Below are 13,395 nucleotides of genomic sequence, written 5' to 3'. Positions count from 1 at the left end.
TACAACCCAGTTAGCAAAAATATATTGAAAGACCACTTGAGAGTTGACGGAGCATTTTCACATGTGTCATCCTGTCTGATCTGCAAGCCCTGGCACAGATAGGAAGTTAAGTGACTTGCCCAGGTCACACCTCCACCAGGACAAGAGCCTGGGCTTTTTTCCACATGTCACCCACTCTGGAGGGCTCCGAGCCTGGAAACAATCAGGATGTGGGGAGACTGAACAATTGAAAGTTCCAGGGTAGGAAAAACACATTTTCCCCAAATGTTTATGGGTTTGGTGGGCCTTCTTGCCTCTGTTTCACCCTCATGGGGACACTGTGGAGTGTTACGAGGTCCTTGAAAAATCAAAGGGAGTCGTTAGCTGCCATGCCCAGCCGCGTCGCCCCGAGTCAGCAAGGAAGTGTCAGCCGGCGGAGAGATGCCGCCGAGGCGCTTGGACGAGCGCCACCAGTTTTGAGAGAGCAGTGGCTTTGGGGAAAACTCTGTTTAGACTACAGAATTGGTAATAAGGCTTCCCCACATTTACCAAACCCACTCCCCAAACACCCCCCTTTCCCCTGCACCCTGGAGTCCGTGCTGGGAGAGGATGTGAGCTCCGTGTCACGGTCACACTCCGTGTTCCCTCCCAGACATGACTTCTCTCTCGTGAATACCAAAGGCAGGATGTCAGAGCTTGCTTCTGTCATCCCCTTCTCTTGGGCCGCTGCCTGATGGCCGAGGCACTGCCGGATTTCCCAGCAGCCACACCCTCCGTGTCCACGCCACGCTTGGTCTGCCCCTCGGAATCCCACCCAAATCGGCCTCTCCCAGGTGAATCGGGACGTTTGCCCTGGAGTGAGTGAGGAAGAGCCAGGCACCAGGACTTGGCACCGACGAGCAGTCCCGATGCCACTACTGGCCGTCGGCAGGCGGGTTGCAGTTAGTGGAGAATCTGGGAGTAACAGAAGTGCTTCCTCCCCAGTGAAATTAATCTGTTCTGGCCTCAAGCTAGAATACCTCCCGTACTCTATGTGTAGGTTTGGTTCGTCTCTGAAGTGCTGTGCCGTACTGCCCGCCTTAGGCCTGTGCCTCTGCTGTTGGGATCTGAAAAAAAAAAAGTGTCCAAAGTAAAATTACAGCACGTGGCGAGGGCAGCACCAAAATAGCCACGTAGGCAGGAAGCTTCATAGAGCGGCGAGCAGTGTTTTCCGCCCAAGGCTGGGGAGCTGGTCCTGGAAGAGTGAGGGAGGCCTCCCCCCCTTGCTTCACAAAGAAAGCCTTCCTCCTCCAACTAAAGGGTAGCAAAGGGAACACCTCCCGCCTCTGCCTCGCCCGGCACGCGCAGAGCGCACGGAAACTCCCCTCCGAGGCACGCTTCCTTCCGCACCTCCCTTCATCACATCACAGCCGGCTCCATGTGGCCGCCCGCCCCGTGGGCCTGATGCCAACAGACAAGTTTGGGGATCAGTTTCCACTACTTAGAGCAGAGGTCAAGTATATGACAGTAAATAATTTACCAGTCGTGGGATTTAGGTGGATTAGACCTAATAAGAGAGCCTGCTGAAGCCCTGAGAGAAGCTGCCTCTCTCCGGGCACGGCTGCAGATGCCACGAAATGGCTGCTAGTCTCTCACGGCCTCTCTGGTCTCCGGCTCGCACCTGGTGACCAGTGAGGTGTTGGTGTGTGTGACAGGCCAGCTTTTCCCCTCCAGGGTCTGGTGCTGGGCCGGGGCATGGGATCTGACAGCTCCTTCTCTACCTCTGAGAATCTAACACCTTGTCATGAGGTTCAGATTTTCCACTCTCTGGGCTGCCCAAAGAGTTTATCTATCAAAGCCGCGGTTACTGAGCCCTCCCTGTGGCTGGTGGCCGGAGAAAGTGGAAGATCAAAGGGGTGTTTCACTGTGATACCTGTTTGCACTTAGGCAGGTAGAAGTTAGAAGTTAGAGCTCTGTATGGATACTCACGGCCATCAAGGCTCTACATTCCTCGTAGAGGTTAGGCCTGGCACGTTGAAGGGAAGTGGAAGCTTCTCCATGAAGTAACCACAGGCCCCTCAACTCAATTTTAATAGTCTTAATGGAAATCTGTCCTTGAGAAAAGGCATTTCTTAAATAATTTAATCTGTGAGTTTGTATTTCCCTCCGTTTTCCTACTGACTTAAGCTTGGAGACCTTTCAAAGAAATCAGATCATGACGTTACAAAAGTTGTATTCTTTTTTTTTTTTTTACATTTATTTTATTTTTGAGAGAGAGAGACAGAGCACAAGTGGGGGAGGGGCAGAGAGAGAAGGAGACACAGAATCCGAAGCAGGCTCCAGGCTCTGATCCGTCAGCACAGAGCCCGATGCAGGGCTCGAACCCACAAACCGTGAGATCATGACCTGAGCCAAAGTCGGACGCTCAACCGACTGAGCCACCCAGGCACCCCACAAAAGCTATATTCTTTGATTTGATGCTATTCCCTTTGAACTGTCTACCCTGAGATGATCTGAAGAGAAGACCCCACGGTTCTTGCCTCTGCCGTGCACCAATGGTGGCCGCCACCCCCATTGACACTTCCCAGCTGCTCTGACTCCCAACCTCGTGGATGGACAGCAGGACATCACAGTCCTCCTCCTAAACACACGAGGCAAGCTCCCCAGCCTGAGTGCCGGGAGGGGTGTCTGGAGGGCGCTGAGACAGTGACCCCTCGGCCCTCCACAGCCAGGGCAGCTGGGGCCACTGGGGAGCAGCGTCCTCTGCCTCCCCAGTCAGTTGCTGAGAAGGTTTGGGAAGATTTGGTCAAGGCTGAGAAACGGACCCGTCGCCTCAGGTCATTCTTAATCTGTCGATACATAAATTTAAATGGCTCTGTCCAAATTCAGAGGAATGGAATCCATGAAGAACTTTCCTTTTACAATTGACCCGAAGGAACTGGCCTTTGTTTTACTGGATTTTGTTCAGGGGAATATTACTTGAAATTAGCAGATCATTAACAGAGACCTGGAAATCTCCGTTTACCCAAGAGACTTTGAATTAGTGGCATTTGGAATAATGGGTTTTGACATGTACTAAAATTTCTACCAGGGGGACTCTGCATTTTCCATCCTTCCCATTAACCCTAGCAGGACTGAGTTGAAAACAGAAAATTCTGTAAAAAACTGTAATAAAATGTTTACCTCTTACTGAGCTAGAGAACCCTCCACTCCATCATTGGGGGAAAGAAAAAACAAAACAAAACTGGGACCAGTGAAGCCCTTATGATGTCTCAAAGCAAGAGGAACAAGAGGAAGGACCCACAGGAGGCTGAGGGATTCGCCCTCCAGGATACCTGACCCGGCTGCCCCCTGGGAAAACCGCGGGAGCAGACTGCTGAGAGCAGGGTAGCTGTTCTGAAGTGAAGAGCAAGGGGCCAAACCTCAATGGAAGTAGGAAGGAAGGAGGTTTTTCTAAGACTGGCAGACCGGAGAGCCTCTTTTATAAACAGGATCAGTGAACAGCTTGGTGGTTTAGAGCTGGGCTGGGACTCTGCCTCTCTAGACTCAAACCCTGGCTCAGGCATAGGACAGCTGTGTGACCTTGGGGACAAACTCCTTAACCTCTCTGTGCTCCTCCGCCTTATCTAGGAGCTGAGGATAAAAACCACGTCTGACTCCTAGGATTATGAGGATTAATGATCTCTTACAAATAACACTCGATATAGTCCCCAGCACATAGCAAGCACTCAAAACAGATTAGCTATAATAGAAATAATTGCTGTGTCAACAATTACATTAATGTATTATTAAAGAATTTCTCTTATCACTATTAAAAGGGAGAACATGGAAAGGGGACGGTCTCTTCCAGTTTTTTTCACCCTCTTACGTCAGTGAAAATGTATCAGGCTGAGCAGGCTTGCTCTCTCCTCTTTGTCTTCTGGACAAAGGCGTGTGAAGTGTCACTTTGGAATAGTCTGACTTGGTTATTAAATTCTGAACCGGACTTCACAGATCCTAACTGTGATGGACCAAAAACCCAGGCTGAATATTATGTTCTGGTGAAGATCATACATGTCTAACTCAGTGCTCCATGAACTTACGTAATTGATGAATAAATGCATAGTAAAGAACTTCCTAAGGAGGGTGCATTTTCATCTTCAATCCACATAAAAGCGTCTTCTGGATTGAAGGTTTTCTCTTTCTCGGGATTTTAAGCCTCAGTCCTCACTGGAGGCATTTGCTGTCTTTCAGGTGCAATTGCTGGCATAGTCGATCAGCCCATGCAGAACTTCCAGAGAACATCGGAAGCTCATGCTTCAGCAGGACACAAGGCTAAGGGTGTCATCTCGGGCGTGGGGAAAGGAATCATGGGGGTGTTCACAAAGCCCATCGGAGGAGCCGCTGAGCTCGTGTCACAGACTGGCTATGGTAAGTGGCGGGGCACCCGACAGGCCAGCTCAGACGTCACCGATTAGTTTGCGATTAGGGTCTCCGAGTTAACGTAGGCCTTCGCATGGCAAAGCAGTGAAAATAGAATGGATACATCTACAAGTAGGTAAATAGCCGTCTTTCTCAGCTCCTTACACTTATTTGTGCAAAGGGTAGAATCATACTACTAATCGTAAATTATAATAATTAAGGGCCCAGGAAATCAATTTGTAATTTCATTATATCTATCTCACAGAATCTTTTTACAGTACATCTAAATAAAATAGAGTTTAGTGAGAAGAAACCAGTGAGGTTGAAGGCAGTTGAGAGCGATATGTAGAAAATATTGAAGCAGAGGATAGAACTATTACTTTTTCTGGTGACCAGTTTGAAATGAAAAGTAGGTTATAAGGCAGGAAGATATCTGTGTGGAGGCAGCATGTATGTATTCGGAGAGAGAGGAGCGTGTGTGTGCCCGCGGGCGTACGTGGGTTCGCGCACACGCGCTCACAGAGCCCTGCTTCTGCGGACTCTGGGCCGAATTCCCGGAAAGCCTTTCCCCGAGCAGACAGCTGTGGGGAACGGGCTCGTGGCACCACCTGCTCTCGGATGGTGGGGTGCCGGGCCCCTCCCACGCTCGTGTACACGCGGGAGTGATGGGTGTGCCGCAGGAAGTGCCTCTCCCCGTATTATGTTCTGCGCTCTTGGCAGAGCGCACCGCAGTGTCCTGACCAACAGGTGACTGCGACTGTTCCCTTTTTCCCGACACTCCGTGCCCTCATTCTGGTCCTCCAGCCGGCTGTCTGGCCACTCTCACAGACCGCAGGAGGGCGGGGCTGTCAGACACGCGAGCCCTCTGCCTCCGGCCATCTCACCGCAGGCACGGGGCCGACAGGAGTGTCTGAGAAGAGGAGAGCGGGAGACAAATGCCCCGCTCCGGCAACCATCCGGAGGGGCTTTCAGAGACCACACAGATGCGAACATGTGTTCCCCTTGGTTTTTCCCTCGCCTCCTCCCTCCCCGTTTCTGTCTCTGTCTCTGTCTCTCTCTCTCTCCCTCCCTCCCTCCCTCCCTCTCTCCCCCCCCCCCCTTCCGTGAATGACATTTTCACTCACAGGGAACGGGGCACAAAGAACCGTCGTAGCCCGAAAGCGGCCCAGGCACACTCCCTTTATCAGATGCTTACACATCAGTAAACAGCGTTCTGTGGCTGCAGACCCCAGCCCATCCTTCCTAAATCCCTTTGTTCCTCACCGGGAGTCTCCCGGGCTGAGGACCCCTCCCGTAGGTCAGAGCATCTCGGAGCAGAGCTTCACGTGGCCTTGTTGCTTTCCATCATTCTTGTAAAACTTTTATTACCGCACTGAAGGTTTTACAAACCACTAACTCTCAGTCTAATGACTGTGCCTCGTTTATAAACATTTACAAGCCCTCGGGAAGCACACATGCTGTACCATCTTTGGTCCTGGAGAGTCTCTTTGGAGGCCGCGTGGTGCTGCTGGGTGCCCTTGTTCGGTGCCGGCACCAGGGGGAGCGTGTAATAAACCGGAGGCCCCACGAGTGCTCATAAATGTAAATGGATTCGTGTTTAACAGCTGGATTAAGTCACTGAAATACTGTATCTAGGCAAACCATGTGCCTTTGTGTGCATCTCTGTGTGTGTTGTGTTTTTTATTGTTTGCCCAGCCCAGCACAGATACAGAAGTATTGTAACATTAAGCAAGGAAGTCAGCTAACAATCTTGACTTTATCGCATAAACTGTAATGGCGTGTGAGCTGTTGCTCAGGATGGATTACTCCCAGGAGCGTGATGCTTCCGTTAATTGCCAGTCCAGCCTATGCTTGGACTGTCGTTCACTCATTTTTCAGTTTGTAGCTAATGTAAGATCGCCAGAGTTCAGAGCGTTGCAGTGTTTAATGACTATCTATCCATACGACCGCTTCCAAAGACTTGACATCATTTTGGATCTGTAGTGTTTTATGGATGGCTATAAGCAGATGACATCACTATACCGTGGAACTGGTTTCCAGAAAAACAACTAGTAAAACTCCCTTACTTCTCTCGCCACAGGTATTTTACATGGAGCTGGACTTTCTCAGCTTCCCAAACAGCGCTATCAGCCAAGTGATCTACATGCTGACCGGGCCCCAAACAGCCACGTCAAATATGTCTGGTAAGATTATCTAGACGCTTGTTCAGCTGCACACGCATGTTAACAGGGCCTGGCTTGCTGTCGAGCTAACGGCCCCTACTTCCAGGGGAGCCCCGGGGGGGGGGGGCAAGGAGCGGCCACGTTGGGCATCTCAGGCGGCGCGAGGCCATCATAGCACCAGGGAGAGGCTGCCGTCCCCAGATGTGGGACGCCTCTCGCGCACCCCTCGGGGGAAGCTGCACGCTGACGGAGCAGCCTAGGCCTGCGAGGGGACCGGGGACTCTCCATGAAGGCAGCGTTCCGATCAGGGGTGACGTTTCTAATGGGAAGAAAAGGAGCTGATCAGAGCCAAGGGAAATCCTTGTCCCCAGGAAGGAGCTGGATTCGGTTGACCAGAATCAGTTTGCGAATGAAAGTGGCCATTACGTGTGAGGCTAAAGTTGATCATCAGATTGGCGAGGGCCCTTTGCCTTTGGGGACCTTCGCGTAAGAATGCCCCAGCCCTTGGTACAGTGCGCACTGATACAGGACCATCTTTTCCAAACTGGCTTCTAGCCTCACTTCTCTCCTCTGAAACAGGAAAATGCTTCAGTCTCTGGGCAGACCGGAAGTCCACATGGCCTTGGATGTGGTTCTGGTGAGGGGCTCAGGCCAGGAGCACGAAGGGTGCCTGCTGCTGACCTCGGAAGTGCTCTTCGTGGTGAGCGTCAGTGAGGACACGCAGCAGCAGGCCTTCCCTGTCACGGAGATCGACTGTGCACAGGACAGCAAGCAAAACAACCTGCTCATCGTGCAGCTCAGGCAGCCGCGAGTGGCCTGCGACGTGGAGGTACATTTCAGAAAACGGGGTGACTGCGCGGCTAACGGCCAGGGAAGTGGAGATGCAGGCTGACCGCCGGTAACCAGGCAGTTGGGGCTGCAGCCTGTGGAGGCTGCTGGGGACCGGGAGGGCCGTCACAGGAAGCGGCGTGGGGGAGGGGGACCAGGGGGCCCGTGCGGAAGCAAGTTGGGAAGCCCCAACCCAGGTGTGTGTGTGAGGCTTCCTTAGGGGAGCCCAGCAGCGGGCCAGACGGACTTGAGGCCTGGGGCTATGCCACCGTACGATCTGAACGAGGCGTGGTCGTCGGGGCGCCGGGGTGCTGAAGGAGACGGGACAGCAGAGCTCCAGGACACACAGGTGTGTCCAAGAAGGGCCAGGGCCGAGGCAGCAATTCTGTGCTGCTGCTCCACAAAGCAGGCACAAGTCTGGTGGCACAGGAGAGGGCTGCCACGGAAGTGAGGGGACCGGGAAACAAGTTCACAAACCAGGAAGGAGGTCTCACTCTCTCCCCCGTTTCTACTCCAAGACCTCACGGGTCAGAATTCTGGGCACGAATCTCCTTCCTCCCCCTGCTCTGTACTGTGTGTGGCTCAGCGTTCCCTTTCCCACGGGGCAGATTCCCATCCCTTAAGTACCGTGGGGCACCCCCTGGGCTGCCGCTTAGGCTCTCGGGGCAGCTCTCTGGCCCAGCCTGGCCTGTTCCTGTACTGCATGCTGGCTCCCGACCACACAGAAGTTGCCACGGGATGGAGGCCCAGGCAGGGCACACTGGGTGTCAGGGGTGAGCCCTGACAAGAGCGACACCAGCTTCCTACAGTCCAGCGGCGAGCAGGTGCACGCCGTGGAAAACTGCTCTGTTCCTGCCTCCCCACTGCCTGATCCAAGGGGGTCTCTAAGAGTTGACCTACGAAACAGACCTGTTTTTCCACTCAGCAAGGGGAGTGCAGGTCAGTGGCAAGCTGGGGCCTGCTGGTCCTAACCTGAGGACTGAGTGGCCCCAGGAAAGGACAGCAAACCTGCCTGCGGCGGGTCCTGCCCCGTTCTTTATTTTCTTCCCGGTATGGGAGCCTGTGTCTCCCTCGCACCGCTGTTTGGGTAAAATTATCTGAGAAGAGGGAAGGCAGCCAACCACAACAACTCTGAGATTTCTCTAGCTTCTTGGATCCTAATCAGTCAGGCTTTAAGCTGGGGCTTGGCACTAGGCGCACATTGCTCTTCGAGTTGATGACTTTCTGGGAATAAACAGAGGTCAGATGTCCAGGCCGACTTTAGATCTGCCAAAATCTTCTGATCCAATTGACAATAAAGCAGCAGTGATCTGGCTACAGGATTTGGCAAGGGACGGTGTCATTATCTTCAAGTCCTTGGTCCCTAACGAGAAACTTCCAAGGCCCTCGGGAATCTATCGTTATTCCTTAGCTGCTTGGGAAATATCTCGTATCTTAAACTGAAGACTGGAGATTCACCTTTTGTTGTTAAAACGGTCTCTGCTGTCTTCAGTTGTGATCCTTCTGCCTTTGGCTTTTGTTTGAGGAGGGTACTGTGGGGAATTATCATAGCTGGGAAGGAACAGGCCTGCTTCTCTAGGGGTTGAAGAGATGATAGCTGGAGTCACCATTCCTAGAAGTTGCCAAGGTTAATTGAGACCATGGGATCACCGAGTTAGAGGCAGAAAAGCACCAATGCTCTGGACACCATGCTCAACACTGGTCTTCCATCGGTACTCGGGGACAACAGGGGGCTGTATTAAGGGGGAAGAGGCCGGAAGAGATGACTGAGGGCAGGAATAGTGCAGGGCAGCTGTGGAGTTTACCCAGCAGCACCTGGCTGTCCCGGCACAGGACAGAAATGGTGGAGATCCAGTACGCGGTCAGCCCCCAAATTCTTTCTCTGAACCTATCCCACTTTACCTCCCCCAACTCCTAAGAAACAGGAAATAACTGCCCCCTCAGTCCTGTGTCCAAACCCTACCCCCCTTCCCCACTCACCCCAAAGGAGACCCAAACTTTACAACAAAATGCTCGTTTCTTTTCTGAGACAGCACACCCTTCCGTAGGAGTGCTGTGACCCAGTGTATGCGCAAAACGAGGCGGGGGAATCACTCGGCAGTGCTGCTTGACACGGGGACTTTTCCTCAGCTGCCGTGCTCATGTCAGTCAGGACTAGTCACCTGCAAACTGAATCCACAGATGTAAACCTGGGTTAAGAAGCCTACCTGCTGTCTTCCAAGGAAAACTAAGAACAGTATTTTTAGATCTTCATATAAAATGGCTTTTCTGCTTTTTTTGCTTCAGATACTAGGAAACACAGCTCCTTTGAAATTTGGAAGGAATTAATTTGTAGATGACATCACTCAGTATATTGAAATGTGGCAGGATTCAAATATTTTTAAATCAGCATTTGCTTTTCTTGGTTAAATGCAGCCATTTTTAGGGTAATAATTGCTTAATATGCCTGGCACATTATTGAAATCCCTTATGAGAGGCTCAACATGAGTCAGAAGGTCAATTTATTCCTTGGCCAGGTTCCTTTCACAGCACGGGTTTTCCTGTGCTGCTGTTCAGGAGGAGCAATTAAGACTTTCTGTGTTTTCAAAGCTTTCCAGCTGAATTCTGACCCCATCAAATGATATCATCAGAGCTCTGGCCTTTGCCTGGTGGTACACAGCTTTCATCTGTCAGTGAAACTTTGGGGGCCTTTATTTTCTTTCCCAAGCTTCAAAATAGGAGATCCGAACTCTAACGGATGCCCTACTTATTTTTCTGGCAGGCCCTTACTCCTTACCGTCTACTGGCTTTGTACAGCTTTTAAGACACCCTTGGCTGCACTGTTTCTGTGCCCTACACAGAAACACAGAAATTCTTTACATTACTGCTACTTTGAGGACTCAAAAGCCCTTGTTAATTCTTACCCGGAGTGATCTTGCCAACATTTGGTAGGTACAGAAACACTGAAAAGGCCAGTGGCTACCTGATTCCCACAGATCAGTAGTTTATACTGGAAACGTCCCAGTCCACGTGATCTACACCCCAGATAGCTACAAAAGCTCAGGGTGGGAAGAATTTATAGATCCAATTGCCTTTGATGGGTGCTTTCTCAGAAAATCTCACTTAAGAACTTAGGTAGTATATCTCAGTTCTCCTATTTGAGTTCCACTGAAGATGAGCCAGACTTTTATGAACCATAAATGTACTCTGCATCCTCCCTTTTTTTCCATAAAAATTTCCCCTTCCTCTGCCCAGTTTCCCCCACCACCACCCCCCCCCCCACCTCTGGCTTTAAATCCTAGTGTTTATAAAAACAGAAAATGTTACAGTTCAAAAGGTATTTATTTTTTTAATGCTCTGTCCAAAGCCACTGGTTTGAAAGAGGTGCTCTACTCCAGAATTTTTTCTGTCAAACTTTAGAGGTTTAAGGAGACAGGCAAACAGAACTTTTATTTCAGGATGCGAGTTTAATGTTGATTTATGCAGAGGAAAGACACTCTTCTTTGTTCCTGTGCTGGTTAGTAAAGAGCAGTGACAGATGTTTAATAGTTAATGAGTAAAATGTTACCAAATCATCAACTTCAAACATGGGAATTTCACACAACACCAAACGCGTATTCAAAGGAGGTTGTCCTAACAGTCCCATGCAGAGCTTCGTCTGTACTGCTGAAAGCGCAGTATTATCACTGCCACAGCTCAGAGGAAAAATAAAAAGCACAGCGTTGGATAAAAATGGCTTTATTAGAGGACCTCAAAGCATAATGCACAGATGTATGAGTCAAAAACAGAAGGAATACTTTGGTCATGGGAGTCCCATTATGAAAATTTGGCAACTCAAGACTTTATTTTTGGATCCTAGGTGGATGGAGCCCGAGAGAGACTGTCAGAACAACAGTACAATAGACTTGTGGACTACATCACAAAGACATCCTGCCACCTGGCCCCCAGCTGCTCTTCCGTGCAGACAGCATGCCCAGTGGTGGCTGTGGAACCTCTCCCCTCCACGGTGAAAACATACCATTATATGGCCGACCCACATTTTGCTCAAGTCTTCATTAGTAAATTTAACATGGTAAAAAATAAAGCCCTGAGAAAAGGGTTCCCCTGAGTACCCTCTGAGGTGATGATCCCTGCTTGTACAATTTATTTTTGAAAAAGAAACGTAACTAGTTCTGATAGTATCTAAGATGAACACAAGGCCAATACTTTAATTATAGGTAGTTTTTCAGCCTCTTCTAAAATTAATTCCTTTCCCTAAAACTAAAATGCAGTAAATAAAAAACGTGTTCCTTTCCCATTTGGAGACATTGATTAAAAGTCTCTGTTGTCATCTCATCACACATGTATTCCCTTTTGCTCTCTAATAGTATTTGCTAAATTGTTTAAGATCTGTTAACTCTCTGCTCTAACACAAAATGTGGTCAGGCCTTAGAATGGAGAGACTGGTTAAAACTTCATTCCCAACCGCATCTGTTTCTAGGCTAAAACACTATCTTGGCCTAATACTCTCGTCTGCAAATGTTTGGAATCTTTAAGTGCTTAGGATTTTATTGTTTAACTTGTTAAATTTATTACTTAAATGTGATGCTCTTCTTTAAGTAAAACCTGCTATGTATGTTCCTACTTTAAAGTCTGCATTTTACTGAAATTTACAAGACATTCTCATGACTGTCCAGCTACAGTGTGGAAAAAATGTCTCTCCAATTCGTTTTAGCAAACTAGCTTAGAGTAAATCCAATGTCCGTCAGTGAAAACAGAGCACCCAGAGTGCTCAGACAACTAGGTATTCCCTGTGACACTCTCTTCTGGAAGGGTTTTAACAGGATATTCATACTGCCCTGGGATACTGGAGGGGAGTCAAGAACCCCAATGTTACTAAACCTTACCAATGAACCAGTCCAAATAGTTTATTCTGAATTGATCCAATACAAAAATATTCCCAGTGACTGATATTATTTCTGCATTTAAGGATGGATTTTTATCAAGACTCTGGGTTACCAGATATCATCTTTAATAGTAAAAATCTCACTCTGATTAAAACATTTTTACGGACTATATCCAAATTGGGTCTACAAACTGTTACATACAACTGTGAGATGCTAAAAATTCAATTTCAAATGCCCACTAATTTTTAATTAAATCTCACATGTCATAGTGACATTGAGAAGTCACTATGTAGTTGTTTCTGGAAAGTGAGACTATTAATGAACAATTCAGCCTGAATTCGAAAAACTGATTCTTCCACTAGTTTGTTGTGTCACACTCACTTGGGATAGTGACAGCTTTGTCAACCTCAAGAGTAACTATTTTTAAGAATGTAAATATGTATTAATTATTGTATCTTTTATGGTCATTTTGGGATACTACTTCTAAGAACTGTTATATAAATTGTTGAAAATAAAAGGAATCCTTGAATTACTGACCACACACAAATGTGTACTGTCACCAGGTGTTTTTCAAATGCAGGTTTTCACCAATTACTGGGTTTAATATGGCTCACATTAGGACCCAAGAATTCTGTGGGAGTTAAAATGGTTAAGAAACAGTTTTTGTTATCCTAATAAAGTGCCAATCAGTGGTAAAACTAGCTTAGGCTAAAATAAACTTGATTTTTAAAATTCTCTGTATTACTTTGATCACAAAAAAAGCATTAATAATTAATATAGGGGAGAAAGGTCCTAAGTCACCCCCCCACCACCACAAAAAAAAAAGTTCCCACACTCTTATTAACAGATATTAATTACCCTAATACAACTTTTTTGGACTAGGTCTATATTCCAACTTACATATACATACTGATAGCTCTTTAATTATCTATTACATCTGGCAATTAATCCAGCAGGGCTACCAAACAGTGACAATGAAGCCCAAGGACATATCTTACAAAAACCGTTCTCTGTCCCTTCTAAGAGCATAAAGAACAGTAGCTTTGTAGACTCCTACAGACCTCCTTAATTCATGACACAGGACCAAGAAAGGCACCTAGCAGTATTTCAGTGAAATTAACCTCAAAGCAATAAAAAATATCCTAAAACAATGAAACCGTTAAGAAATCTTGAAATCAAGT

General features: G+C 48.3%; 1 protein-coding gene across 2 annotated transcripts in view; it reads left to right on the top strand.

Annotated features, from left to right (window-relative positions):
- VPS13B (vacuolar protein sorting 13 homolog B) overlaps window positions 1-12,946 on the top strand; it is an 820,834-nt gene extending 807,888 nt beyond the window's left edge. For both annotated transcript variants that reach the window (XM_030304021.2, XM_032591891.1), the window contains 4 exons: window positions 4,192-4,368; window positions 6,440-6,542; window positions 7,101-7,350; window positions 11,188-12,946. In XM_030304021.2, the coding sequence (XP_030159881.1) occupies window positions 4,192-4,368; window positions 6,440-6,542; window positions 7,101-7,350; window positions 11,188-11,436 (779 nt within the window). In that variant the 3' untranslated portion in view covers window positions 11,437-12,946. The remainder of the gene's footprint in view (window positions 1-4,191; window positions 4,369-6,439; window positions 6,543-7,100; window positions 7,351-11,187) is intronic.
- The last annotated feature ends 449 nt before the right edge of the window (window positions 12,947-13,395 follow it).

Source organism: Lynx canadensis, chromosome F2 (assembly GCF_007474595.2).
Source record: "Lynx canadensis isolate LIC74 chromosome F2, mLynCan4.pri.v2, whole genome shotgun sequence".
In the NCBI taxonomy this organism is placed as follows: Eukaryota; Metazoa; Chordata; class Mammalia; order Carnivora; family Felidae; genus Lynx; species Lynx canadensis.
This window is presented reverse-complemented; position numbering and strand designations above follow the sequence as displayed.